Here is a 26,122-nt window from a genome sequence, read left to right as displayed (position 1 = left end):
CCCACCTGACTGGGGATACTTTTTAAAGGCACAGTGGCACCTGCTGTGGGAACTCAGGCTGTTTTTCTCCTTAGTGATCAGATTTGAGTCCCACCCCCACCCCCACGATCAGGGGAACCCAGAAAAGCCATCTGGAGACACAGGGACCTTGAAGGCCCTGGGGAGTTGCTGCTTGCTTGGTAGGAATAACTGAATAAACAGAGTCTCCCAGTGCATGTCCACGCTCTGTAAGGAGTTCTTAAAAGGGCTTTCCTTGACCAGATTGAGGGCACACATCTTCAATTCCAGCATTCCAGAGACACTCTGTGAGCTGGAGGCCAGCCTGGTCTACAGAGTGAGTTTCGGGACAGCCAGGGCTACAGAGAAACCCTTGGTCAAGAAAACAAACGGGCTGCAGCCACAGCTTAGGGATTAAGAGCACCACCGACTACTATTGTTTTCTTCCCTTTTTTTGAGACAGGGTTTCTCTGTGTAGCCCAGGCTGGGCTCTGCCTCCCGAGTGCTGGAATTACTGGCGTGCACCACCACTGCTCAGAACTTTTTTTTTTTTGGTTTTTTGAGACAGGGTTTCTCTGTGTAGCCCAGGCTGGGCTCTGCCTCCCGAGTGCTGGAATTACTGGCGTGCACCACCACTGCCCAGAACTTTTTTTTTTTTTGGTTTTTCGAGACAGGGTTTCTCTGTGTAGCACTGGCTGTCCTGGAACTCACTTTGTAGACCAGGCTGGCCTCGAACTCAGAAATCCGCCTGCCTCTGCCTCCTGAGTGCTGGGACAGAACTTTTTTTTTTTTTTTGGAAGTCATGCATATAAATCTCAGATCACCTACAACCAAATTCCTCTATGTACTTCCAGAACATTCCACCACGCAACAAGACACCCAATCTGCACAACCAGTCACAACCAGTCACGTCATCCTTTCTCCAGCCTCTGAGATCCCTATATCCACTTCTGAGCTCTGTGCTGGGCTATCTGGGGCCTTTTCCCACACCGTGTGGCCTTCTGTGTCTGGGTCTCTCCTGAGCCCCATGTCCTCAGCTCCCTCCACACTGTAGAGTGTACTGGAGCATCAATCCTGTTCATGGCTAAGTAATATTCCAGTGTCTTATTCTCTACCTGTCTCTGGGCTGCTAGAGCCTTTATCCTCACCACATTTTTTGAAGATCTTGACGATTTTGTGTCTTTTGGGCTTTGGCTGAGACATGACCCCAACAATCTTTATAAAAACACCTAGACACAATGGCTGTGATTCTCCTCCCAACACCATTAGGACGCTTCCTTCTCCTGGCTGCCCAGAGACGAGGGCCTCGGAGCTCTGTAAGCTTCAGAACTGGGCCAGATGTCTCCCCTCTTCCTGCCAGACAGGTCCTGCTATCTATCCTCCGTCACTGGAGTCTCTTCTCCTGAAGAGACCATGCCTGGCCATCCCGGCCTTCTGGGTGTCTTTACAGCTCCGGGCCCCAGGGCCTTTGCACTCTCTGGTCCTTCATATAAGCCCTTTTCCCACTGCAGCGAGGCCTTGGGCACCAAGTGACTCAGCTCTGTGGGGGAAGTCTGAACTCTCCTGGGCAGACACGCCCATTTCATCCTGCCTCTGGCAAGTGGTCGAGATTCACCTGGACCCATTCTTCACTTGGGGAAACTAAGGCAGAGGTGACCTGTGAGTAACAGAGCATCAAGGACCAGCTGGGCACTTGACTGATCATTTTCCATGGGAACCCAGGGTGTGGCAGTGCACATCTATCAACCTACACTCGGGGAGGGAAAGGCAGGGGGATGGCTATGACTTCCCGACCAGCCCAGCCCAGGCTACACAGGAAGACCCTGTCTCAAAACAAATTTGAGTTCCATCCCAGCATCAAGAGGCCAGGAGAGTCAGGGCCACAGAGATGGCAACTGGATGGGGTGGGCACCGGCTTGTGCTTCCACAGTTCAAGGCAGCCCTGGGTAACTTGGAGGGACTCTCTCTCAAAATGAAAAGACAGGACCTGGGATGTAAAACAGGGGTGTAGCCCCCACCCCCGGAATCTCCCGGTGAGGGGCTGGGGGCGTGGTCAGGGTTGAGGAGCAACCGAAAATGGGTCCAAGACGCTTGGTCTCTTCCCAGAAATTAATCTCAGAGAGATGGAGCACCAAGTTTGGTGAGGGAGAAGAGCCATCCCTGGCACTCTGCATACAGCAAGGGCATCACAAACGCGCTGCCCCGGCTCTCTTTGGGCTCTCCTGGCCACATGGTGGCCTCGGGGTGCACCTGAGGGCTAGGGGCTTCCCCTCTAAGCTGGCCACCCGGCTCTTTCATTTCCTGTCAGCTCTGTGGGCACTGGGGGGCCAGCTCTGGCTCTTAGGAAATTGGGGAAGTGATTCTGGGCTGGGTCAAACATCTGTCTGTTCAGCTGCCTCCTGCAGAGGCTGGCCCCTCTCCCCTCAGCACGCTGGCTGCCTCACCCACGAGGCAGATATTAATAGCCCTTCCGAAATGACCATTTGGGACCACAGGAGTGGCTGCTGCAGAAGCTGGCCTCTGGGTTCCTGGCTGCAGGGGAACTGCAGACCTCCAACCTAACTTTTCCTCCTGAGTAGATAGGTTTGATCAGAGGTTTGGTCAGGGGCCACCTTGGAACCTCAGTCTCATTTCCTGCGAAGGAAGGAGGTTGTCCTCAGAGCTTCCAGGGGAATGACAAGACACGTGCCGCGCCCAGCAAAGGTCAAGCCCGAGAGAGATGGCCAGGTGGGAGAACAAAACTGCTCAGTGCAAGCTTGCTTTACAACTGGGAAATTTGAGGCACAAGGGTTGGGCAGCCCTGGGATGAACATACAGGCAACGGCTAAGACAGAGGCACCTGTCAGAAAGGGCAAAGAAGTTTGCGTGGAAAAGCCAAGGTGACTCCCTAAGCCCCACAGAAGCCCAATACTTCAAAAGCAAAGGAGACTGAGCAAGAGCCACCATGGAGCCCTCCAGAGACTCCGTGGAACCTCACAGAGACCAGTGAAGGGCCTGGCGCTGTGGGCCGACGGTCCAAGGGTCAGAAGCCAAGCTCAGTGGTGCAACTTGTTGATCCCAGGTACAGGGGAGGTAAAGGCAGAAGGATCCCTAAAGTCCAGAATAGCATCTACGCGCATGTGTGTGTTGGGGGCTTGGTTTGAGGTGGAGCCTCACCTAGAATCCCCCAATGAGGGGCTGGGGGCATGGTCAGAGTGGAGCCCCTACTTAGAATCCCCTAGTGAGGGCCTGGGGGCGTGGTCAGAGTGGAGCCCCTGCCTAGAATCCTGCCATCACGGGCTTCTCCAGCTGTATTCCTGTCTAGCTTCTGAAATTCCAGAAGGGACTTCCCTGTTGACCAGTGTGAACCTAGCTGTCACACTGGATTATCAGGATATGACCTGGGGACTGATATCCCTTACGTTAGCTGCACAAAGGATCTAGACAGACTGAAGCTTGTGTTCTAAGACAGAAATGGGGTCCCACCCTTCATCTAGAGGTCCAGCTGGAGGGTTCCCATACTGTGAGCTAAGGGCAGGTGGAATCCAGCCTAATGTGGTGGCTCCAAATGTCCACCTCCTGCAGCAGGGAGCTCCTGTCATACATTAGCAACAGAACAGGTGAACCCAGATAAATACAGCCGCCATCCTACATGCTATGGAGCGGGATGGAAGCAGACGAACACTCATCAACAAGATCCTGACCAAGTGACAGCGGCCAGCTGTCTGGACGTCGGCCCAGTTTCACGGAGGGGGAAAATGAGGCTGGGAGGAAGAAGTAGGTGAATGGTGGGTTGGGGAGTACATGGCCTTGGAGACAGAAGGGATGGGTGGACAGGCAGACAAGATGGCGGGTGAGGAACACCCCTCCCCCCAATACACCCCCTGGGTGACTGGAAAATATCAGTCTTCTATAACTTGGCCCCCATACGGCAACATCCCGGGCCCAGCCTTCAGCTCTAGATTGGCCCCCTCCTCCTGCTACACACAAAGCCACAGACGCACCCAGACTGGATGGAGATGCTGGACATGGCTGGGAACACAGCTGGTACCCTCCAGCCAGCCATGAAGACACACCCATCTCCCCCAGACAGGACCACACCCCATGGAGACAGTGATGCAGACTGGCTTACCCTACCTACCTGCCTGCCCCAGTACACCCCGCAGGGTCTCCTATAGCAGGGGTCTTTTGCGTTTGTAGACAGTCCTGACTGTCCAGGAGCTGGCTATGGAGACCAGGCTGGCCTCAAACTCAAGAGAGAGACCTGCTTTTGCCTCCCAAGTGCTGGGATTAAAGGCATGCGCCACCTTACTTCAGGGTTCTTGAATGTGACTCTACAGTATACAATAGGTGTCCCACTAATGCTCACGGAAGGAAGGCCTGACCAGGATTCAAAACATACATGAGATGGATGGAGCTTATGAAGGGCCCTGAGAGTCTGCTCCTGACATTTAGTCATCTTGATCTCAGGAGCAGCAGCAAATCTGGGTTCCAGACTCAACTCCAACTCCCTGACCTCCTGCCTCCACCTCCAGGCTGGGATGAGAGGTGTGAGCATGCCCAGTGAGTGTGCCATCTACTCAGCCCCAGCCCCAGCCCCAGCTCCCTTGTCTGTGGTTTTATGAGAAGCACTGTGTAGCCCAGCTCAAAATGGCAATCCTCCTGCCTCCGCCTCCTGAGCCTGTGGTCCCACAGGGCTCTGGCATGGGGCCTGCCACAGCTCCTACTCTGAGTGGCAGGCACGATGCCGGTCCAACAGAGCCTGGTCTCCAACACATTTGAGTCTGTGATGGGAAGCAGTCTCCAGGGGTATCTGGGTGGCTGACCCCACCAGCCCACCACCCACTTCCGCAAGAACCCACAGACCCTGGCTTGGCCCTGACCACGGGGCAAGGCTGTGTCCCCAGACCAGGCCCTTCAATGGACACATTAGTTACCGTTTAACCCTGTGACCCCCAATTGTCCCCTGGCCGTGCGCAGCCAGGCGAGCCAGGAAGGGGCGGGCCGTGGCCACCCCATTCGTGCCACCCACCAGGCAGCACCAGGCTCTTCCTGAGCAGGTTTTAAGGATGGATAAGCTTGGTCATGCTTGACAGCCAGCAGGGGCCACACTGAGCTGGCTTTCCAAGTGACATGTCTGCTACGGCCAATAACCCCCCACTGGCTGAGAATGACTGTTGACAAGTCCCCTGAAAACAGGCCTTTGTGGCAAGTAGGGAAACTGAGGCGGGTGTCAGGCAGAGCCCTGCCTGGGGCTAGCCTGAGTTACAAGACCCAGCACTGGTTCTATTTGTACCCTGGTTATCACAGACACTGCCTTAGCCCAGCCAGTACAGGCCATGTGGGCAGCAGCTGACCCGTGTGTCCAGGACCACACGACCTGTGACCTGTAAGGTGACAGTGAACCTCACCATTTCACTGTTCTCAGAGCAGGGTAGGCATGTATCTCACCTATGAAATGTACACACACATACAGATACACTCATAGACAATCAGACACACATGCACACACAGACACATAGACACAGCACACAGAGACACACATACACCACACATACAGACACATAGACACATTATACACAGACACATAGACACGCCACACAGAGACACGCCACACATACAGACACATAGACACATCATACACAGACATATAGACACACGACACACACACACAACATGCAGACATACCACCCATACACAACACACACACATGCTCATACAGACATACATATGGACACATAGACACACAACATGCAGACACACACATCCCCAACAGGCACAAGGACGCCGGGAGATCTGCTGTGTGGCCCTGGGTCCCTGCAGCCACAGTCACAGAAGCCATGGCAGCCGCCCACCAGGCTCATCACTGTCCCATGTCCATTGTGGATGCGGCCACCACTCCCTCAGGGCCGGCAGCTCTTGGGACACCGCTCCCTCTGCCATGGCGTGTGTTATTAGAAAGCGTGGGGCGGGGCAGAGCTTGGCAGCGGGTCACAGGGTGGGGAGCCCGGCTGGCGGCAGTGACCTGGTGGCCAAGTTGGCGGCACAGGGACCAGATAAGGTTCTTCCGGCTGACTCAGCGTAGTTCCTGGGGGTTGGCACGGGTCGGGGCGCGGTGCCAGGGCTGGCGGGCAGGCACCCTCCTGTGCCTGCCACAGCTCACTGGCTCGGTGCCAGGAGCCACAGCGACTTTGATGAGGTTGCCCAGGGGCTTCCCAACACCTCCAGTCCCCGACTCCCCGGCACGGGGGACTCCTGAGCCCCAGGAAGACTCTGGGTTGGAGCTGGCCGCCAAAACTGGCTGGCAGCCCAGAGACAAACATGCCCCAGACAGTGACACTGCCACCAGCAGAACCTGGAGTCTGACCTCCCGGCCATCACCCAGACGGCCTGGGTCTGCCCGGCACACCCTTCGCGTTGAAAAACGTTAGCCTGCCCTTCACTTTCTGGCCTCTCCAGTCCTTGGCTCCAAATCCACTGCCCCATCAAGGCTAACGCTGTTTTCCTAGAATGTTCTAGAATGTCTAAGAAGTAGACCCTGCCGTTCTTGCCTGTCAGTGGACTCTTACACGCTCTACAACGCCCCTACTGCTGTGTCCCTTCCTGCCATCCAGCCCTGTGTCCCCTAGGCAGGACAGGGAACAATCTGCCCACCTCCTCCCCAGTCCCCACCCGACGTGGCCCCAGAGGCTCACAGTGTCATTTACAGCAGGAGAAACAGAGCATGCGTGAGGGACCAGTGGTAGAAACTATCACTATCAGCAGCCATGAAAGTTTTGCCTGGGGCAGACAAGGCATGCGACAGGCACAAGGACACGTGAGGCAACTGCAGACAGACCTGTCAGCCCCTCCCAATGCTCCCACCTCTAACACCTGGCTCCCTGTCCATTTCCTTGTATGAGGGAGGAGGGGCGGAGGAAAAAAAAATCACAGCAGCTGCCCTCAGGCCAGAGGCCTCCCTGGACACTCCGTTTCCCTCTCTCCTGGAATGCTGCCCAGTGTCCTGGACTTAAAAGTAGACTTTAGGGAGAGGGGCCAAGATGGTTCAGAGAGTAAAGGAGCTTGCAGCCAAGTCCTGGGACCTGAGTTCAATCCCCACTCCCAGACCCAGAAGGAAGGAAGGAAGAGAACGACTACCTCAGTTGTTCTCTGACCTCCACGGAGGCTGTGACACACGTACCCCTGTCCACAGCAAACAAATAAGTAAACGTAAAAAACAAACAGTTTTAAAGGGCCAGGAAAAAGGGGGGGCGTGCCTGGGACCCTATCTTTCGGTAGAAATGGAAGAGCTCTGAGGCAGCCTGGGCTACAGCACCAGGTCCTGAGCTGTACCTGTGAGAAGGATGTGGGATGCGTACCCCTGACCTGCCAGAGGCTCATTGCTTCTGTGAGGAAAGGCGAGGTTGACGAGGCTGCTGCAGGCTTTCTCTAAAACCCTGTCACCAGGTTCTTTCTATCCACCCTGGGCCAGAATCTGAAGAGGGCTGGAGAAAACGAGTCTTTCCTGCATGGGGCTATGGCCATGGGGCTATGGCCATCCTGTGCCTCCACAGTCCCTTCCTCATAGAAGGCATATGGAGCCCATTAACTTGTTTCCCCAACAGGTGCTTTGGGACTCATACGGAGCTCAGGCGTGGACTCATGATCCCCTGCTTCTAACTCTCAGGTGCTGATGAAAGGTGAACATGGGTCTGCCTGGGCAGGAACCAAGAGTCTCAAAGTTGGCCCTGAATTTATTAATGCTCCTGCCTCAACTTCTCTGGTGCTGAGGGTGACAGGCACACACTAGGATGCCTGAGGTCAGGCTTGGGTTCCGCAGGAACGGAGGGCAGGTGACGAATGTGGAGGAACAGGGCCCTCCCCACACCCCGCACGTGGGGAACGCAGACAGCCCACTGCCGTCCACAGAACTCCTAATAGGTACTTAGCAGATTACTGGTCTACCTAGCAATTTCACTGCAGGCACACGCCCAAGAGGAACAGAACGAACCCATGGAAGCCAAAGACAGAAAGAAGCTGGAGAGCCAAAAGGTGGGAACGGCCCAGCGTCCAGCGCGCATGCAGCAGATGTGCAGTAGTCCACCCACACACCACTGAACCACACGGCCATGCGTGCAGGAACAGGGACTCTGACAGGGCACACAGCAGAGCCTCAAGGACGCTGTGCTCAGTGAGAGACCCTGTGCGGTGGGTCTCTGCCACAGGAAGTGCCCAGAACAGGGGCGTAAATGCTGGGAGCTATGTAGTTGACAAGTGACCAGGCTGTGTGGGTGGAGACAGGTGAACTGGAACATTTTGAACTTAACAATTATTTCATTTGGCCATAAATTTGGATCTGTGAGTGAGCTAAAAGCCAGGTACGCTGGTGTGTGCCCATCATCCCAGGATTCAAGAGGCTGAGGCAGGAGAGCACCCTTCACTTCACAGCAAGAGCCAGTCTCCAACAACCACCACCACCACCACCACCTGGACATGATGATTCTCACCTTTAATCCCAGCACTGGGGGGTGGGGGGGTGCGGGGTGGGGGGTGGGAGGGAGGCAGGCAGATCTCTGTGAATTCAAGACCAGCCTAGTCTACAGAGTTTAGGACAGCCAGGGCTACAACAGAGAAAGCCTGTCTCAGAGAATCAACAAAAACTCCACAAAAGACTGCCAGCTTGAGAAATCACAGCCCAGCCGCTCTGAGCCCGGGTGTGGCCACATGGGGACAGGAAAGCTACAGGATGTGCGTCCAATGCCAGGAGACCCAGATCCTAATCACAGCCACTGACCTCACCCCCGTGTCCCCTCCCCAGACCCACAGCCCAGGGTGGATCCCAGCTGTCTAGGCTCAGCTGGTGGAAGCCAGCCGTGGCCAAGACTGGGAAGGAAGAAACAGAGACAGTGCCAAGTGGCCGGCCAGCCAGCACCGCCACGTGCCAGGAAAGGAGTGGGGCAGACGCCAGAGTCAACACAGGCCGGGCCTGGGGCTGACATCTGTGGGGCTGGCTGGACCACTATTGACACAGACGGCACAGGTGCCAGGCCAGCAGGGTGGCACGTGGAACTGTCCACAAAGACGTGGTGAACAGAGTCCCAGGCTGGCTTCTGCTAACACCATCCTCAAACCCACCCCCGTCTTGTTCCAGGGGGACCAGTTGGCCCGTAACACAGGGAGCATGCTACTCCATCAGTTTCCCTGTTTCCAGCTGCACAGAAAAACTCCCTCACAGGCCTGTGTCTCTGCATGACCTCTGACCCTGCCCAGGATATCCCCAGGACGGTCCTGACAAAGGCTCTCTCTGCCCTCCTTTGTTTCATTGCACTAGGGGCCTGCCGCCCTTAAATGCCTAGCCAGCGTGGAACATTGGGGTCTGTCAGCATGCACAGGGGACACCCACGGATCTCTGACCGTAAATAGCAATCTCAGGCTGGTCTTAGTCCCTGGGTCAGCTGTGACATAGTGGGACAGAGATGTCTAACTTGCTTGGCACTAGGGTTTGCAGGGAGCTAAATGACAGGCAGTAAGCAAATCAGGAAAAAGTGTGTAACCTGCCCTCGACGCGGCTACGCCAGTGAACACACAGACCTTGGGAACTCACAGCTCAAGACCCTGACTGGACAACAGACCCATCAACTCCTTAAGTAAAATGCATTTCATAATGGCCTCTGGGCTAGCCCAGGCTGCCTCTAGGCCAGGGAGACTGAGGCATACAGCAGGTGGAGCCAACACAGCCCAGCCAAGCACAGAGACGTTTGTGTGCAGTGTGTTTACTGAGAATCTCCTGGGGGAGTTATGGGACCAGTCCTAAAGCCCACAGCCACCTCTGGGCCTAGGGTGGGACTGGGTCACACCCAGGAGCAGTGACGTCCATTTGACAGGTCAGCTGGCAGGCTGCCCAACACACATCTAAGCAAGCCAGGGCGAGAAGCAGAGACAGGAGGTGAGGCCGCCCCACCCAGCCCAGGCCCTGTCTCAGCAGGTCCCACAAGGGCACAGAGGGTTAGCCTCTTCTCCATTCCTCGAAACTATTCTTTGTGCCCCAGGGCCTTTGCGTGGCTGTGCTGCCAGAATAGGGTATTGACTGAGCCCTGCCCCACAAGTACCATAATCCTAACCCAACCTGAGCCCTCTTGGTGCCTCAGCTCAATGGCTTCCCAGGACCGCCCATCTCCAGGCTTCTGCTTCAGCTGGAAGGGGTCTCTCAGGCCTGTTCCTCAGACCCCACCCAAAAGCAGAGCTCAGGTGCCCCCCCTGAAGCTATTCTGACCAGCTCTGTCACTGAGAGCATCGGGAGTCCTCAGTCACCTCTAGGGCCACCTTGTAGCCCACACAAGACTTGGCCCTGGAGCCAGCCCGGGAGCCAGTTTCCTCCCTGGCCACACACCCAGGGGTCGGCTGGGCCAGCTGGCCAAGCTGGAATGCAGGCCCCAGCCGGCAGGCCAACCATCTGGTTTCCATCGGCCTGCTGACTTCAAAGGCTCCCTGCTGGCCACTTCCTCCAGCTTGGCCGCCTGAAGGGAAGAGCTGGGCACTCTGAGCTTCCTCCATGCCCCTCCCAGGCCCAGGAAGCCTGTGTGGGGGTCCCACAGACCGATCCCCCCCCCCCGCCTGGTCCACCAACACCAGCACCCCTGGAACCAATCCAGCACCCCTGAACTGTCTGCTGCAAGCCTCCAGGCTCTGGCTCCTGCTGGCTCCTGCACATTCGCAATTCTGTGGAAACCAAGTGCTCTGGGCACCACACCGGACCAGCACTGCCATGGGACCCTAAGCCCTCTGGACACTGCAGCCCACAGCACATGCTACTCAAACCCCACAGGTTCTCCAGGGCTGACTCCACACCCTGGTCTCAGGGCACCAAGCCACTTGCACTTGTATGCATAAGAACGTGGTGAGCCAGAGCCAGGCGCCTTCCTCTCCACCTTACTTAGGTTCTGAGGCAGGATCTCTCACTGACCCGGAGCTCACTGACCACTAGGCTACATGGCCAGCGAGCTCCAGGGGTCCTCCTGCCTCCATCTCCCAACACCAGCATTGCAAAAGCACACAGCACAGCTGAGGATCGAGCTTAGTCCCCATTTGCACATCGAGCGCCTTTACCCACTGAGCCATCCCCCGACACCCACAAACTGGTTCTCTCCCAGAGAGGACCCGGCAGAGTTCCACATTATTCCCAGAGTTAAAACTCACACAGGGTCTAAGCAGAGCCTTGGCAGGGTCCCCAGTGCCCAAGTCAGAATGCCTGGGGTCTGTGCTGGTGATCAAAGGCCCCCAAGGGACCAGACCCAAGTACATGACCTACCTGTTTGAACTGCTCCTCAAAGGTCCAGTCCCCATGGTCCGGTGGTGGCATCTGGGATGCCATATGACTGGGGTGGGCTGGGCCAGGTCCCAGGCGCTCAGGGCCACTCAGCATCCTGGGACCACCGTCTCCACGGAAAGCCTGGGCGGGCGGGGCCTTGCGGGTGAACAGGCATGCAGGGCCCAGGCTGGCAGACTCTGGGGGGCCCAGGCCTTCCTCTTCCTCCTCCTCTTCTTCAAAGTCATCTTCCTCTTCCTCCTCCTCTTCCTCCTCCCCCAGTTCTTCCAGCTCTTGCTCTTCCCACTTGGACTTCCTGGAATGGACACAAGAGCACCCGCTTGTCAGGAAGAGAGCCAGGCACCAGCTTGCCCCACATCAGTTTCTCCCTCTGCAAATGAGATGAGCAGCCACAAGGCCTCTCGGGGCACCAAGTAGGTCCCTGTCCACATCCTACTTCACCTCTGAACAAGCTCTTATAAGGGGCCCCAAAACATCTTCTCAAAGGTTCATGCCCCAGGATCTTTGCACATGAGGCTCCCAGCTCCCTGTGCTAGGCTCCGCTGTCAACAGTTTTCCAGCCACTCCTCAGTCACGTTCTATCCAAACTTGTCCCTCCTCCCCCACAACACCTTAGCCTAATGTCCTGGCAGCATTTGGCATAACCCCAGGGCTCATTGAGTCTCAGAATACCAGTATGATAGACCTAAGCAATTGCTCAGACACACAGCGTCCCCTCAGTGACCCTCACTGGCTTCCAGTTTTCAGATGCTGCTGCCCCCGACCCTAACACTCACGTGTCATCATCATCAGAGCCCACGTCCATCAGATGCCCATCTCCCTCAGCGTGTCCTGCTCCCTCCAGGACACTTCCATGCAGGGCAGGTGAACTCAGAGTCCCTTCCCGGGCTGTGTCTTCATCCCCTGAGATGGGAGGCCCATCCTCAGAGCCCCCGGGAGAGGACGGATGTCCCAAGCCGGCGGCAGCAGCTCGCATGGCAGCCAGTGCGGCCATCTGCGTCCTATGCATCCGGGCATTCTCAGGCTCCCTGTCCTCGTCTGTCATGGTGGTTCGCGCCCGGACTCCGGTGGGCTCAGGTGGTAGGGGTGGTGGAGCCTGCCGAGCCTCCAGTTCCTGCCGGGCACGCTGCTGCCTCTGAATGAGAGTCTCCATCACAGCCTGCAGCTTCATGGCCCTGCGGGCCGGGCCACCCCGGGCACCAGGGGCGGTTGGTGGGGGTGGCCCCTGCGGGGAAGGGTCTTGGCCGCACTGCAGCGTGGGGACCTCGGGGGAGCCGGAACAGTGCAGGGTGGCGGCTGGCAGAGACAGGGGCTGCCAACTCAGTCTGAAGGCTAGTGGGGCATGCCAGGAGCCACCAGTGGGATCCTTGTTGTTACGTCGGGCACCCAGGGGCAGAGACTGGTGTCGGGCTCATTCAAGCACCTGCAGACTCCTGGGGGAACACAGCAAGAGATGAGGTCAGACTCTACCTGTGCCCCAGTGACACATCCTTCCCCAGAAGGCTACAGCAAAAGCTGATGGGAGAATCGGTTACACCTGCTCAGGGCTGGCACCCCCATCTGCCGGTCTGCAGGTTCCTCGGGACTAGGATCACTGCAGTGGACACTAAGGGAATCTCTGAGTCCCCTCTGGTCAGGTCCACCAGGCACACCTTGGGTGATTGTCCCATAAGAAGAGCTGTGGGGGAGGGGCATGGTGTTCTTGCTTTCTTATTGGTCATACCCCCCTCTTCTAGACTCCACAGTCCCTCTGGGTTCTGGATTCTGGTTCTAAGTTCTAGATGTTGCTTGGCCCTCAGAGGCCCTGGGACCCCTGGCCAAGATTACACAGTGTGCCCATTCACATGTTGCCTTCTCAGATGTCCCTCAGCTGGCCTTGGGGCCTTGGTGTGCCACCAGTGTGGTACAAGTGCCCACCGTGTGTCACACTCGGGAACGGCAGCGCACCATGCAGGCGTCACCTGTCACCTGAGTGTCCTGTGCTGCTTGAGGCTTTGCAGAGGGCACAGGTCTGCCATCACTAGGTTATAAAGCTCCAAGGAGGGAAATGTCCCAGAATACAGCATGTGTCCCTGCCAGGAGCCCTGGTGTCCTTTCAGCCAGCACCAGGATCCAGGTCCCACCTTGTTCCAGGCCACAACTTGACCCCACCCACCCCCATAAGCCACCAATAAGACAGTGGACAGTGCCCAGCAACACTCAAATTGTCTGAAATCAAGGGACCATGGCTCAAGGGGAGAGTTTAGTCCACCTTGCAGACAGAAAATCTGAGAGATCATCCTCTGTCTAGCCTGAACCTCAAAAGTCTTTGCATACAGAACCCCTGGGAGTGACCCCCAACAACCCAGTGTGTGAAGAAGGCAGACAGCTCCTGGCTGTTGTTTGCAGCAGACATCCTGGTCATCTGCTCCCCTGCCTAAGGAGACCTCTACAGTTCAGGACTCTCTAGATCTTCAAGGAGAACGAGAACGTCTAATGTCCCCTTCCCTAGACCCCTTCCTTTTCCTTTGGGGTCACCCCAAACCCCACACTTTCAGCAGAATGCTGGCAGGTGGGTGGCCCCAAAGGAAAAGGATGTCAAGGGTAACCCCTTTCAGCCTAGGTTTCCCAAGACAGAGAAACCTTGGAGGCCTGGACACATGAGTGGCCTCAACACTCAGTCCCTCCACACCCTGTGGCTGCTGGTCACCCTGGTCCACCAGACCCAAGAACTGCTGGAGGGGACATTTCTGGACACTCTGGCTTGATCCATCGCCCTTCCCCCACCCCGCTGAGCACCCCCCCCCACGGAAATGCTGAAAGAGACGCCCCCTCTTTGAGGGTGGGGTGGGGAAATGCACAAGGAAAAAGCTAGAGGAAGCCCCTCTCCCAGCCTCCCGTCCCCCCTCCCAGGTCTGTTTGGTTTAATGACCCTTCCTGGTGGAGGGTGGGGGAGGGGAACAGGGTAGGCCTCCACTGGTGGGGCTGGTAGCCCTGGAGGGGCACAGATGGGAACCCCAAAGCTGCCCCTAGGTCAGGCCTGGACATCCCTCACCCTCCAGAGGTACTGGTACCCTGAGCCAACGTTGCCCACCCTTATAGATCACTCCCCCAGCCCTTTGTCCTTGGCCCCCACCCTCAATTTATGGCATTCTCAGAAATGTCTACTAGGACCTGGTAGCTGGTGTTTGTGGAAGGGGGATCTGGCTGCGGTGGGGACGAGACCCAGAGCCACACCCTAGTCCCCCCACCACCTCCAAGCCTCTCAGGTCAGAGAGAAAGAGAGAGAGAGAGAGAGAGAGAGAGAGAGAGAGAGAGAGAGAGAGAGAGAGAGGAGAGAGAGGAAGAGGGAGGGAGGGAGGGAGGGAGAGGGGGACAGGGGGGGAGGGGGAGAGAGAGAGAGAGAGAGAGAGAGAGAGAGAGAGAGAGAGAGAGAGAGAGAGAGAAAGGTCACTAGCTCGGCCAGGCCTTGCAAAACACGGTTATTTGGAGTTGTGCAAGGCCAGGGCCCGAGGGTGGCGAAAGGGGCCCCTCTCTCCTCCGAGGGAGGTGGAGGGGGAAGGGCAGGAGCTGGGGAGGGGGCTGGGAAAGAAGGCACTGTGCCCCCCCCCCAGGAGACGTGTGCAAAAACACACCCCAGTCAGAGGACAAATGTAAAACAACAACAAAACAAACAAACAACCCCCCCCAGTGGAGTCGGTATTTCAAAGGCTTCTTGGAAAGAGCGAGCTTGGGGGGGGGGGTGACCCTGCTGCCCAAGTCGTAAAAAACGGAAGATATTTGACAAACCCGCTGCGAGTTGACACACACGCGCGCACTCCGCGCTTCCTGCTCCCTCTTTTGTGTCCGGGGGCGGGGGGGGTGCCTGGGACCCTACCGAAGGGATCTGGATGGGCGCACCCCGCGGGGCAAGTGGAGACCCCAGTAGTACACTGGAGCTAGGGAAAGAAATGGGGGGGGGGAGATGGGCGGACCCCGCTGGACACAGGTTTGGAAGAGAAAAAGAACTGTAGGTACCGGGGCGTGGTGGCGCGCCCGGCCCGGGATTTTCCCAAGCACTTGGGAAGGAAAGCTGCGGCAGGGGGATGGCCTCGAGTTTCAGGCTAGTCTGCGCTTTAACTGGAGTTCTAAGTCAGCCCGTACTACACAGTAAGATCCTATCTCCAAACATCTTTTTTAATTAATAAGAAAAAACAAAACCATGTTTCCAGAGCGCAGCCCTCAGTCCTCTGCGCGCGCGTACATACACAGACACACACACCCCGGGTCCGTTTCCTTCCGCCAGGGGACAGCGCGCACTCGCGACCCCCGCGCACTCGTGTACCGGATGAAGGTCTCCAAGATCTACAACCGCGACAGCCACCCCAACTCTGATCCGTCGAGTCGCATACTCAGCCCTGCACCCCTCTACGCGCGCGTCTTTGCCTAACTTTGGAGACCCCGCAATTGTCGGTTTCCAGGGTGCCCTACGCTGCCACCTTTAGGAGAGATCGCTGGAGCCGCGATGCAAAAGGCCTTACCGCTCGGGGTGGCCCGGGGGGCGCATGCCCGGGTGCCCGGAGCCCAGCCCAGAGTCCAGCCTGCTGGTGGCCTCCGGTGGCCTCTCTCCCCCTTGGCCTCCCCCTGGTGCCCAGTGCACGCTCCTGGCTCCGGGGTCACCCGCCTCACCGAGTCTCCAGGCCGCGTCTACATCTCCATCCGTCTGGATCGGATAGGGACGAGGTCTCCGCGCGCGACCGGGCCCCCCGCCCCGCCCCTCCCCCACCCAGCAGACGAATCGCCGTGTGACAAATTGCTCTCAGATGCAAATACCTCGCCGGTGATTCAGCAGCCCCGGGGACGCAGGAGGTGGTGGTGGGTGTCTCTCCAGGGCCCCCCTTTCCAAGCTTTCCCAGGACACCACACCGGGGTCCCCCTTCTCCAACTCAATCTGAGGACGTCCACGGTGGGAGGAGGTGGAGGGGAGCCGGAGAGCCGCCACAGAGTGGACGGAAAACTTCAGGTCGCGGCCCCTTTAAATGATAATAAATAATAAAAGGAAGGGGGAACCGGACTGAGGGACGCTCCGCCCCCATCTTAGGGACCGTGCGCAAAGTGCACGCCGCAGCCCACGGCGCAGAGGCCACGAGCGGGAGGGCGGGGCTGCGAGAGCCCCATCGCGGGAATCCCGAAGAGTTAAAAAGGGTTCCTCGCCCCACCTCTGAGCGGAAAGTCACCTGGGCCCCCGGCCGTTTCCTGGTTTCACCCGGAACGCAAGATGGATAAGCCAAGCTTGGAGCTGGAACCTCCGCCCACTATGCTACCCTAACCTTCCGGGCCTGAGGCTCCACGTCTCTGAAATGGGCTTAAAAACTCCGGTTAGGCTAGATCTGCGGGGGCTGGGACGCGGGGGTGTGAGGGCGCTGCGTGCGCAAAAGCACGGGGTTGGGCTGCGCGCGCGTTCGAGGAAATGCGAGGAACCGTGACGACCGTACCTAGGAGCGAGGGAAAGGAGGGCCATCCTTTAACCAACTCAGTGAAGCCCCTGCCTCGGTCCACCCAGTTCGTCTCGGTAGAGTACTGGATTCTGAGGTCCCATTTTGCAGGCTGGAAAACCGAGGCATGATGTGAGCTCAGCTAGAAGTTGAGACGACTCTAGTGGGTAATGCCAGTGCTCAGGGCAACCCCCGACCTCGACTAGTTCCCCATAGGTGGTGCTCAGGTCCCTTAGACTGTTGTGGGGATCTTGAGCAGTCTGCCCCTTGAAAGCCACTTGTGTGAGTGTCTGGGGAGATGGGATGGCTCCGGCCAATCCAAGTCCCGGGAATCCTCCCTAGAATCCGAGACTGCAGCGGTTGCTTGGAACCTTAGCCCGCAAGGCTAAGAAAGTTGCAGGTGGCAGCGAACTAACTGCGCCTTCAAACTTTAGACACCTTGATGTGTTGGGGTGTGGCTCCGGGGTGGAGCTGGGCCTTCACACCAGCATTCTTCTCCAGCATCAAACGGGCTAGCAGATCTTTCTCCCTCAACCCTCGCAATGAGTACACTGACCCCAACTCTAATCATCTTGTGTGTCCCCTGTAAACTTAGGCAACCCCCCAAAACATCCTGCCAAGATAATGAAAGCAACATACATTCCCATTCTCTCTCTCTCTCTCTCACACAAACAAACACACGAGAGAGAGAGAGAGAGAGAGAGAGAGAGAGAGAGAGAGAGAGAGAGCAGAAGGGCTTCAGCAGCTCACACATAGAGGTCCTAGGAAAACTTAGTGGAGTCAGCTTTCTCCTTCCACCTTTATGTGTATTCTGGGACCTTTACCTTGCTGACCCCTAAAATACTGTTCTTAGTATTTTTTTTTAATAGAATCTTCAAAGACAAAAGCCTAAATCTGCTGGTCCCTTTTTTATGGCAGGGATATATTTAGCCAAGGGTCCAGGTGGCAAGCATAATGACATAATGACAGGTCTCCTTATGACAGGTCTCCTAATTCACAAGATAGAATTCTGGAGACTTGAAAGGCATCCGACTCGCGCCGCGCACACTGCGCGCCTCCTGCGGGGCGCCAGCGGAACGGCGCCCAGGATAAGATTTTTCATCATGGAGGCGGGGCTTCAACCTAGCAGTGGTGACCGCCAGGTGGTGCTATCGCACCTAAAAAGACGATTTCCCACGTTAGATTGGGAGAAACAGAGGCCTGAAGTTCTCCTACATAGCTTTTTTTCTGTTGAAGATGGTGTGAAGTCATGATCCTTCTGCTTCAGTGTATCACGAAGTTAAAGTACAAGGAACGGACACGCATGGCCACATCATTTTCAGATTGTATTGATACTTTTGGATCCTGGAGATAATTGCTCTACCCGGGACCCGGCCCAGCCCCTCATTGGGGGTATTGTAGGCGGGAGGTGAGCTGGATGTCAACAGTGGCTCCCGCCTTTATACTCCGGCGCCTGAGGCAGAGGCAGGGGGATTTCTGAGTTTGAGGCCAGCGTGGTCTACAGAGTGAGTTCCAGGACAGCCAGGGCTACACCTTGCCAAGAGACATCCTGCTTAGGAAGACAGACAAATACGGGGTCCCACTGTGTAGCCTTGGCAGGCCTAGAACTCAGAGACATCTGCCTACTGCAGCGTTTGTCTCTCATGCTGTGGTTCCTCTATAGAATTTTACTTCTGAGGCTTTTGGGATGGAGTCAGGGTTTTTCCTGTTCTTAGATATCAGATTTGCCATTTCCTGTAGGCCTCCTTTCTAACCCTAAGGGTGTATGAACCCCTTGAGAGTAGATTCATTTCAGGCTGGATTTGTAATTGGGCGGTGGCTTTCTGGAGGTGATTAAAAGGGGAGCTGGGGCCTGATTTTTAAAAATGCATTATTTTACTATAAGTGTAATTTGTAAATTAATATGGCATCTTTACTCCTTTACCTTTGCTAGTCCCCGATAGCCACACAGAGAAACCAAGATTTATTTCCAGCTGCACTTCAGTGGCTGGGCAGGACTGGTTTATACTAGCTCCTCCTCTAGGCTCTCCCTGCCCCAGCTCTACAGTGCCTGAACAGTAATGTATCCTAGCTCTCTCTGCTTCCGAGCTTTTCCCATGGTGTCTTCTCGGACCTCTCCTGTGGCGGCTCATCTCCTCATTCTTTCGGCAGATCTAAACCTCTCTCTCTCTCTCTCTCTCTCTCTCTAAGTCTCCTTTCTCCCCACCCGCACCCCTGGTGGCAGAAGTGCCCCACCCTATTCTCTTTTCTGCCCAGCCATTGGGTGATCAGCATTTATTGACAAGGCAGAGAATAAACGGTAAGAATTGTTTACACAAACTCCTTAAGGGAAGCTCTTAGTATAATCATTACAATGCCCTGTCTGGATTGAAACAAGATTTGAGGGCACAGAGATCAGCATTTAAATAACACATGGGTGAACTTTACACAGTGTACCAAAAACAAACCAAACCAAACAAACAAACAAAACATTTTACCTACACTGGTTGGAGGAGGAGGAGGAAGTCAGGGGGAAGGGGGAGGGCAGGAGCAGGGTTGAGACTCGTCCTGTCTGCTACTTCCTTCTGCTTCCTGGTCACCCTGGCTGAGCAGCTATGATCAGTTCATTCATCTTCCATGATTCTGAGCCCACCAATGCCCCCGTAGAGGCAATATAACCGTTTCTTCTTCAAACTGTGCCCCCCTCAGGAAATGACTCAGTCCATGAAGCGCTTGCCTTGAGGGGTGAGGGTTTCATTGTGGGAAGAGTTCAGTCCCCAGAGCCCCTGGAGAAACCCAGGCCTGGTGGTGTGCACCTTCAATCCAGCACTGGGAGACAGGAGGATTTCTGGTGCTCTAGGCCAGCCAGCCTAGAGGAATTCCTAGCTCCAGATGCAGAAAGAGCCCCTTCTTCCACAGCGAGATGGAGCCTAGAGGAATTCCTAGCTCCAGATGCAGAAAGAGCCCCTTCTTCCACAGCGAGATGGAGCTAGGCATGGTGCGCTCCCGCTGCCTTCAACCTCAGCGTTCAGAAGCAGAAAGATCACTGTGAGGTCTGGGCTAGCCTGCTCTACATGGTCACCTCCCTGGTACTCAGAACTACACCTACTGGGACCCTGTCTTAAAACTAATACCCATAAGGTGGGGCTGAGGGATGGCTCAGGGGTTAAGAGAACTGGATCCTCTGCCACAGAGCCTTAGTTCCATTCCCAGTACCTACACGGACTCTCACAACCACATTAACTCCAGTCCCAGGGGATCTCTCTTCTGGCCTTTGTGAGCCACCTGATGTGGGTGCTGGGAATTGAACTCAAGTCCTCCGGAAGAACAGGATTAACACTTAACTGTTGACAAACTCGCTCTCTTTTTGAATTAAGAAAACTTAATATGAGCTGGGTGTGGCAGCACACCCCTTTAATCCTAGCACACCAGAGGCAGAGGCAGGTGGATCTCCAAAGTTGAGGCCAAGGCCAGCCTGGCCTGCAAAGTAAATTCTAGGACAGCCGGGGCAACACAGAGAAACCCTGTCTTGAAAAAACAAAACAACAACAAAAATGTATGTGTATGGGTATCTTGTCTACATGTGTGACCGTACACTGTATGCATGGAGCATCAGATGCCCTAGAACTACACTTACAGATGGTTGGTGGATGCTGAGACCTGCACTTGGGTCCTCTGGAAGAGCAGGCAGTGTTCTTAGCCACTCAGCTGTCTCTTCAGACAAGTTGCTGTTTTGGGAGACAGGGTCTCTCTCTGTAGCACTGGCTGTCCTGAAACTCATTCTGTAGGCCTTAAACTAACAGAGATCCTCCTGCCTCTGCCTCTCAAAAGCTGGGATTAAAGGCGTGGCCATCTCAAAGAGTTTTGCTTGTTTGCTTTTGATACCAGATCAGCAGCCAGCCAGGCTGGCCTAGAACACTCTATGTAGCCAAGGATGACCTTGGACTCCAGTCTTGTGGTGACATTTGTGACCTGCTCCATGTTGGGACCTTGTCTCAAAATAGAAAAAGCAAAGCTAGACTTGGTGGTTTAGGTTCCAAAGTCATGGCAGTCGGATCAGAGACAGCTACGGTACATAGAGTTGGAGACAGACCAGCCTAGGTTACATGAAACCCTGTTTCAGAAACACGTAAGTGGTAAAGGAGGAAAAAGAGAGACTGCACATTTAGTTTAGTAGTTCATCGCTTGCCCCATAAACACAAAATCCTGGTTCGGTTCTCAGCACCTGAAAAGAAAAAATAAATAAAAAAGATGCAGAAAATGAGGACATTAATCCTCAAAGATTACAGAGAATTATCACAACATCCACAGCAAAAACCAGGGCGTACCGGTGCCAAATGGAAGAAAAGAAGGCCATTTACACAGATTAACTAAACTATTAACAACCTCCCACCAGCGCAATCAGCCTGAGATGGATTACCTCACAGGCAGGACCAGCTCAGAGTGAAGCAGTATGTTCAGTCTGAGCGCAGGGCGAGCGCACCACAGGGTTCCCAGGCTCCGGGCTCCTGATCCGCACAGGGTGCGCAGCACGGCTGTGTGGCACAGTGTGGGTTGCAGCTCGGTCCGAGTGAGCTGACGCGTGGGGCCGGCGCTGGCGTTGCGGGCAGCAGGGGCACACGCGGCAGAAGGCCTGTCTGAAGTGTGAACCCAGGAAGGCATAGAGCAGCGGATTGAGCGCCGAGTTGCTGTAGGACATGCAGTGAGCCCAAATCTTGACCGCGTAGGCGGCATAGCTTCGAGGGTGCCAGGCCCCCGAGGGGCCCAGGGCTTGAAGCACCAGGAACAGCTGGATCGGGCCCCAGCAGGCGGCGAAGAGCAGGACGACAGCGGCCACCAGCCGGGAGACCTTGGTGCGCACTGCTCCAGCGCGCTGTGCTAGCAGCTGCCCCTGGGGACCCAGGAGTGTTAGCGAGAAGGAACAGATCACCCTCCAAAATCCCTCCTGCCTACCTCCACACAAGCACAATAGCCCAGGCTCCTATCTTCTATCCTTATCCCCAACTGCCATTCCATCCGCACCCCTGGGTTTCCCCCACATGAACACACAGTACAGATTCCCATACCCCCCACCCTGGCTCTTCGCCATTCTCACGCGCATGCGCACGAACGTGTGTGTGTGTGTGTGTGTGTGTGTGTGTGTGTGTGTGTGTGTGTGTGTGTAATTCCGACTCCCTCCGCCACCCGAGATGACCCTCGATCCCGGCTGGAGTCCCCGCACCTGCAGGGCGCCGTCAGTGGGTGCGGGGCGTACAGCCGCACGGCCCAGGTGGCGCAGCATGGCGCCGTAGCAGGCGCAGGTGGCGAGCAGCGGCAGCAGGTATAGAGCCAGCAGGTTGTAGAGCGCGAAGGCGCGCTCCAGGGCGCGGCTAGGAAACGCCTCGCTGCAGTAGGTACGAGGCCCTGGCGACAGGCGGTGCAGGGCCAGCACCGGGGCGGACACAGCTGCCGACCCTGCGCCACCCACCCAGGGTGAGTTCCTCGGGGAGTGGGGAACAGGTCTCACCCAGGAGCCAACCCCCCCAATCAATGCCGCACTTCCTCCGCGTCTGCACCCCCTCCACGCAGACATCCTCCGAGGCTGAGTACGTGCCCTTGTCCTCCCCTACCTTTATTCCGACCCCAACCACACTCACCCACCCAGATGCTGAGGCTGACAGCCAGGGCCAGGCGCGGAGTCCGGCGGTGAAGTGCACGCAGCGGGAACACAGTCACATACCAGCGGTCCACGCTCATGGCCGTCAGAGTGGCACATGTGGCTTGCACCGAGACCTGGAAAAGCTAAAGACTAAGTGTGGGCCCTGCCAGTCATACTACACATCTAACTACTCAGGTGTGCACGAACATGTCCTGCGAGGTGTAACCAGTGCCCCAGGTTGAGGGGACACCCGAGTGGGACCTGAAGACCAGGAGAGCGAGGACGTGGGAAGTGGGATAAACACGGAGGTTTGTTAGGTACTCCGAAGCTGAAGCAGGACATGGTAAGCCTTCCTGGTGTGAAGACACTGTAGAGACCATTGGTCCCAGCCCTGCTTAGGGTCGCGGCTATACACATGACCTGACCACGCCCACACCAGACCATGCCCACCAGACTGTCTCTGCCTTTGCAAAGCCCTGGTTTCGATTCTCCCTTAAGCCCTACCCCACACATCCCAGAACATGCCCACTGTGCCTCCCCCCCTCCCCGATTCTCCGGCGTCCTGATCCCAGCCTTTGTCACAGACAGCACATGGTGAATTTGTATTCTGGTTGTGTCCACCCCTAACTACACCCTGTAACAGGCCCTAGCCCCTCCCTGCCCACACCAGGCTCTGACCCCTGCCCTGCAAGACGGGCTTGGGGTTAGAGCACCAGCTGCTCTTTCAGAGGACCTGGGTTCGGCTCCTCGCATCCACATGGCAGCTCACCACCATCCTGTAACTCCAGTTGGGGGGTGGGGCACGAGCCCTTCTGGCCTCCACAGGCACGGCACACACATAGTGCAGATATACACTCAGGCAAACATTCATACACAAGAAATTTTAAAAATCTTAAAAGAAACTGGTTCTGCTGGCAGAGACCAGCAGATCTTTGTGAGTCCCAGGCTGGCCTGGTCTTCTATGGTGTCTGTTTCAGAAATCTAAAGTGAGTAAGAGCCCAGGCCTCATTTCAGGTCCTGAACACCCCCCTCACACACACACACACACACACACACACAGACCCTGACCACAACAGGTCCCCACCCTTCCTAACACTGCCGCTGACCAGAACACACCTTCATAGCCACGCCCACCCAGGCCTGGTCCTGCCCATACCCTCTCCCAGAGCATACACAGCTCAGCTCACCCCCTCCCACCCCGCCCACGCTCCCTGCTCCCCAGCCTTCATGGCTCCACAGCTCGCCCGTGGCCCAGCCCGCGTACCTGCTGGATGTAGTTGACGAATTTGCACATGAAGTCTCCCAGAACCCAGGCGGGCAGCGGGTAGAGGAGCGCGGTGAAGGGCACGCAGCACAGTAGGAAAGTGACGTCTGTAGCAGCCAGGTTGGCTACAGATGGGGAACACGCGGATGCTGGAAGATGGGGCACCCAGACTCGGGCCCCTGACCTGTGCATCCGGGTCCGAGTGACCCCTACCACACCCCACATCCTCCACCAGAGAAACGTAGGCGCCCCCACCCTCCTTGCACTCATTCCCAGCAGCCTCGTGTCCCTCTGTGCCTCAATTTCCTCATCTTTAAATCGGAGACAGCCGGATAGTCCCAAGCTACCGGTATCAGTTAGGACGTATCACACACCCCAGAGGCTATCATGTCCATAGGAAAGACATCTTGCTGAAATGGCTGGCCCCGTCTCCTTGCTCAGTTGCCAACCACCCCTTTAGTACCCTGCCATATGAGGGACTGCCACCTTGAAGTTCGTAACTGCGGCCTTCAAAGGACAGGGAAAGGCAGAGCGCACAGCAGGGGAACACTGGAATCTGAGGAGCCTCGCTGCGTTCCTGACTGGGACCCCGGACCCTGCGCACACCCGGGAAACCCAGGAAGGCGCGCGCTCACCGATGTAGAAGTTGGTGACTGTCTGCATGTGCTTGTGGCGGCAGATAACGTAGATGACCAGTGAGTTCCCAACCAGCCCAAGCAACATGAGTGCAGCGAAAAACAGGGGAACCAGCCAGGCATCCAGGGGCCTTGGCGAAGAGCTTGGGTCATCCGAGGCATTGGCACCGCAGCCCGGGCATCCCGAAGCGTTGGACGGAGCCCACCAGGTCACGTTGGGAGCCAACGTCGTCTCGGTGGCCATTCCCCCCCCCCCCGTTGCCCTCTTCCTCCAGGCAGCCTTCACGGATTGTGTCCTGGGACTGTGGGGACCAGAGGGAGGACCCCGCTCCTCCTCGGGGCCAGGGCCGCTCTCCGGGGATACCTGCGTCCTGGTCTCTGTTGCCGGCGGCAGGGGCTGGAAAGAGGCTCCTCTGCTAGTGTCGCAGCGGCCACTCTTATACCCCCGCCCCCTCCCTTGTCCCCGCCTTCGCGTCTCTCTGCATAGTAGCCGCTTCAGAGCATTGCGTTCCCTCTTCCCAGAGCTATGCCCGGATGACAGAAGGAGGGGATGGGCTAAAGCAGGGAGGGCTCTGGGCACCAAGCAGGGGAGGGTTGTGGCCCTCTATGGGGGTTAGCTTCAACCATGGGCTGCAGGCAGATTGGCCCAGGCCCGCCTTCTGAAGAAGCCCTGGCAGAGTTTGCCTCTCCAGGACACTGGGAGCCATGAAGCATCAGGACAGGACAGCACCTTCAGATACATTTGGCTGACTCTGACTGATAGTTACAAGGTTCTATCCAGCGGCGAGTTCCTGTCGGGAGAGTGGGCACTTTGGAAACTATCAGCAGGAACTACAAGGAACTGACCTCAGCCACACCCTCGCATCCCTGCTAAATGTATCTTAGAGTCTCCCTCGCGCCCCAAGAGGTTAGCCTTGCCAAGCCACCACAATACTATGCAGTAGAGAAAAAGAGGTGAGACTCAGAGGGAGTGTATTGATGTCGTCCACAGGCTCACCGGAGAAGGCCGGCTGGAAGCTGGGGAGAGAGATGAGTTACTCAGAAGCAACCCTGGCTGAGGGGCCAGGAGGCTGACAGCCTGGGGACTCTGAGGGTGTCAGCGACTGTATCCTGGGGCTGGGGGGAGGAGGGAGCAAAATGCAGACTGAGGGCTCTGCAATGAACCCCTTCCCTCTCTTTCAGCCACAGAACAACTCTGGTGTGATGCCAGGAGTCCAAGTCCCCAGGTCCCCTTCCCCTGAGTCCCCTCTGCACCAGACTCATGAGCTCGGCCATCACTTCACCTGTCTATACAAACCCTCAGAGTGGATGCTTTCTTTTGGGTCTTTTGTTTTAATTAATTAATTAGTTGATTAATTAATCAATCAAGTGTAATAGTTTTTCTAAAAGCACGTGGCTTTCCCTGAGCCCAGGCTGGCCTTGAACTTGCTGTTGGTTGGTTAATAACGACTTGAAAGCCGATCCTCCTGCTTCCGTCTAACCTGTGCTAGGCCAGGAGTGCACCACACCTGCCCCTCCACCCCAATTAGGTTTTGTGGCTGAGGCTGGGCTGGAACTCCACGGATCCTACTGCCTCAGCCTCTCGCTCAGCTGTGCACCACGGCGGCCAGCTTCCCCTTCGCTTGTTTTCACCAGGCTAGCTCTCACAGACCGTGGTCTGGAGGTGTTGGGTCTGCGGGCGGGTCCTCCTTTTCAGCCTCAGTCCCCTGCACTGTTCTGTCACCCCGGGACTGTTCGCGGGGCTCGCACACCCCTCCCGCATCTGCGCCCCAAGGAGCCTTTCGCATCTCCGCAGTCGCCCCGGGGCCGGTGTGCCCCACCGTCTCCTCCCGGGTGGCTCAGACTTTGTCCTCAGCCCCTCTGGTCCCCAGC

The 26,122-nt window shown here is 56.5% G+C and overlaps 2 protein-coding genes across 4 annotated transcripts in view; both read right to left on the bottom strand.

Moving 5' to 3' along the window:
• The window catches only part of Arid3a (AT-rich interaction domain 3A), a 28,623-nt gene extending 12,356 nt beyond the window's left edge, over positions 1–16,267 (bottom strand). Inside the window, exons 1-3 of one of the 3 annotated variants that reach the window (XM_021174410.2) lie at positions 16,073–16,267; positions 12,058–12,714; positions 11,264–11,576 (exon numbers count right to left, since the gene is read on the bottom strand). In XM_021174410.2, the coding sequence (XP_021030069.1) occupies positions 11,264–11,576; positions 12,058–12,452 (708 nt within the window). In that variant the 5' untranslated portion in view covers positions 12,453–12,714; positions 16,073–16,267. Of the gene's footprint in view, positions 1–11,263; positions 11,577–12,057; positions 12,715–12,818; positions 12,955–15,780; positions 15,940–16,072 lie in introns of those variants that run through there. The other 2 variants (XM_085842980.1, XM_021174409.3) reach the window with 2 other exon arrangements.
• Positions 16,268–17,555: 1,288 nt separating this feature from the next.
• Kiss1r (KISS1 receptor) lies at positions 17,556–24,497 on the bottom strand. The gene is made up of 6 exons (XM_029482759.2): positions 24,251–24,497; positions 23,616–23,740; positions 22,350–22,485; positions 21,935–22,167; positions 21,134–21,604; positions 17,556–20,938 (listed from the first exon to the last, which is right to left on the bottom strand). The coding sequence occupies exons 1-5, from the start codon at positions 24,492–24,494 to the stop codon at positions 21,152–21,154; spliced, it is 1,191 nt and encodes a 396-aa protein (XP_029338619.1). The 5' UTR covers positions 24,495–24,497; the 3' UTR covers positions 17,556–20,938; positions 21,134–21,151.
• Between the last annotated feature and the right edge of the window lie 1,625 nt (positions 24,498–26,122).

The sequence above is a fragment of the Mus caroli genome, unplaced genomic scaffold (genome assembly GCF_978045245.1).
Source record: "Mus caroli unplaced genomic scaffold, Mus_caroli_1 scaffold_9, whole genome shotgun sequence".
In the NCBI taxonomy this organism is placed as follows: domain Eukaryota; kingdom Metazoa; phylum Chordata; class Mammalia; order Rodentia; family Muridae; genus Mus; species Mus caroli.
Note: the sequence above shows the minus strand (reverse complement) of the source record. Positions and strands in the feature narration are given on the sequence as shown.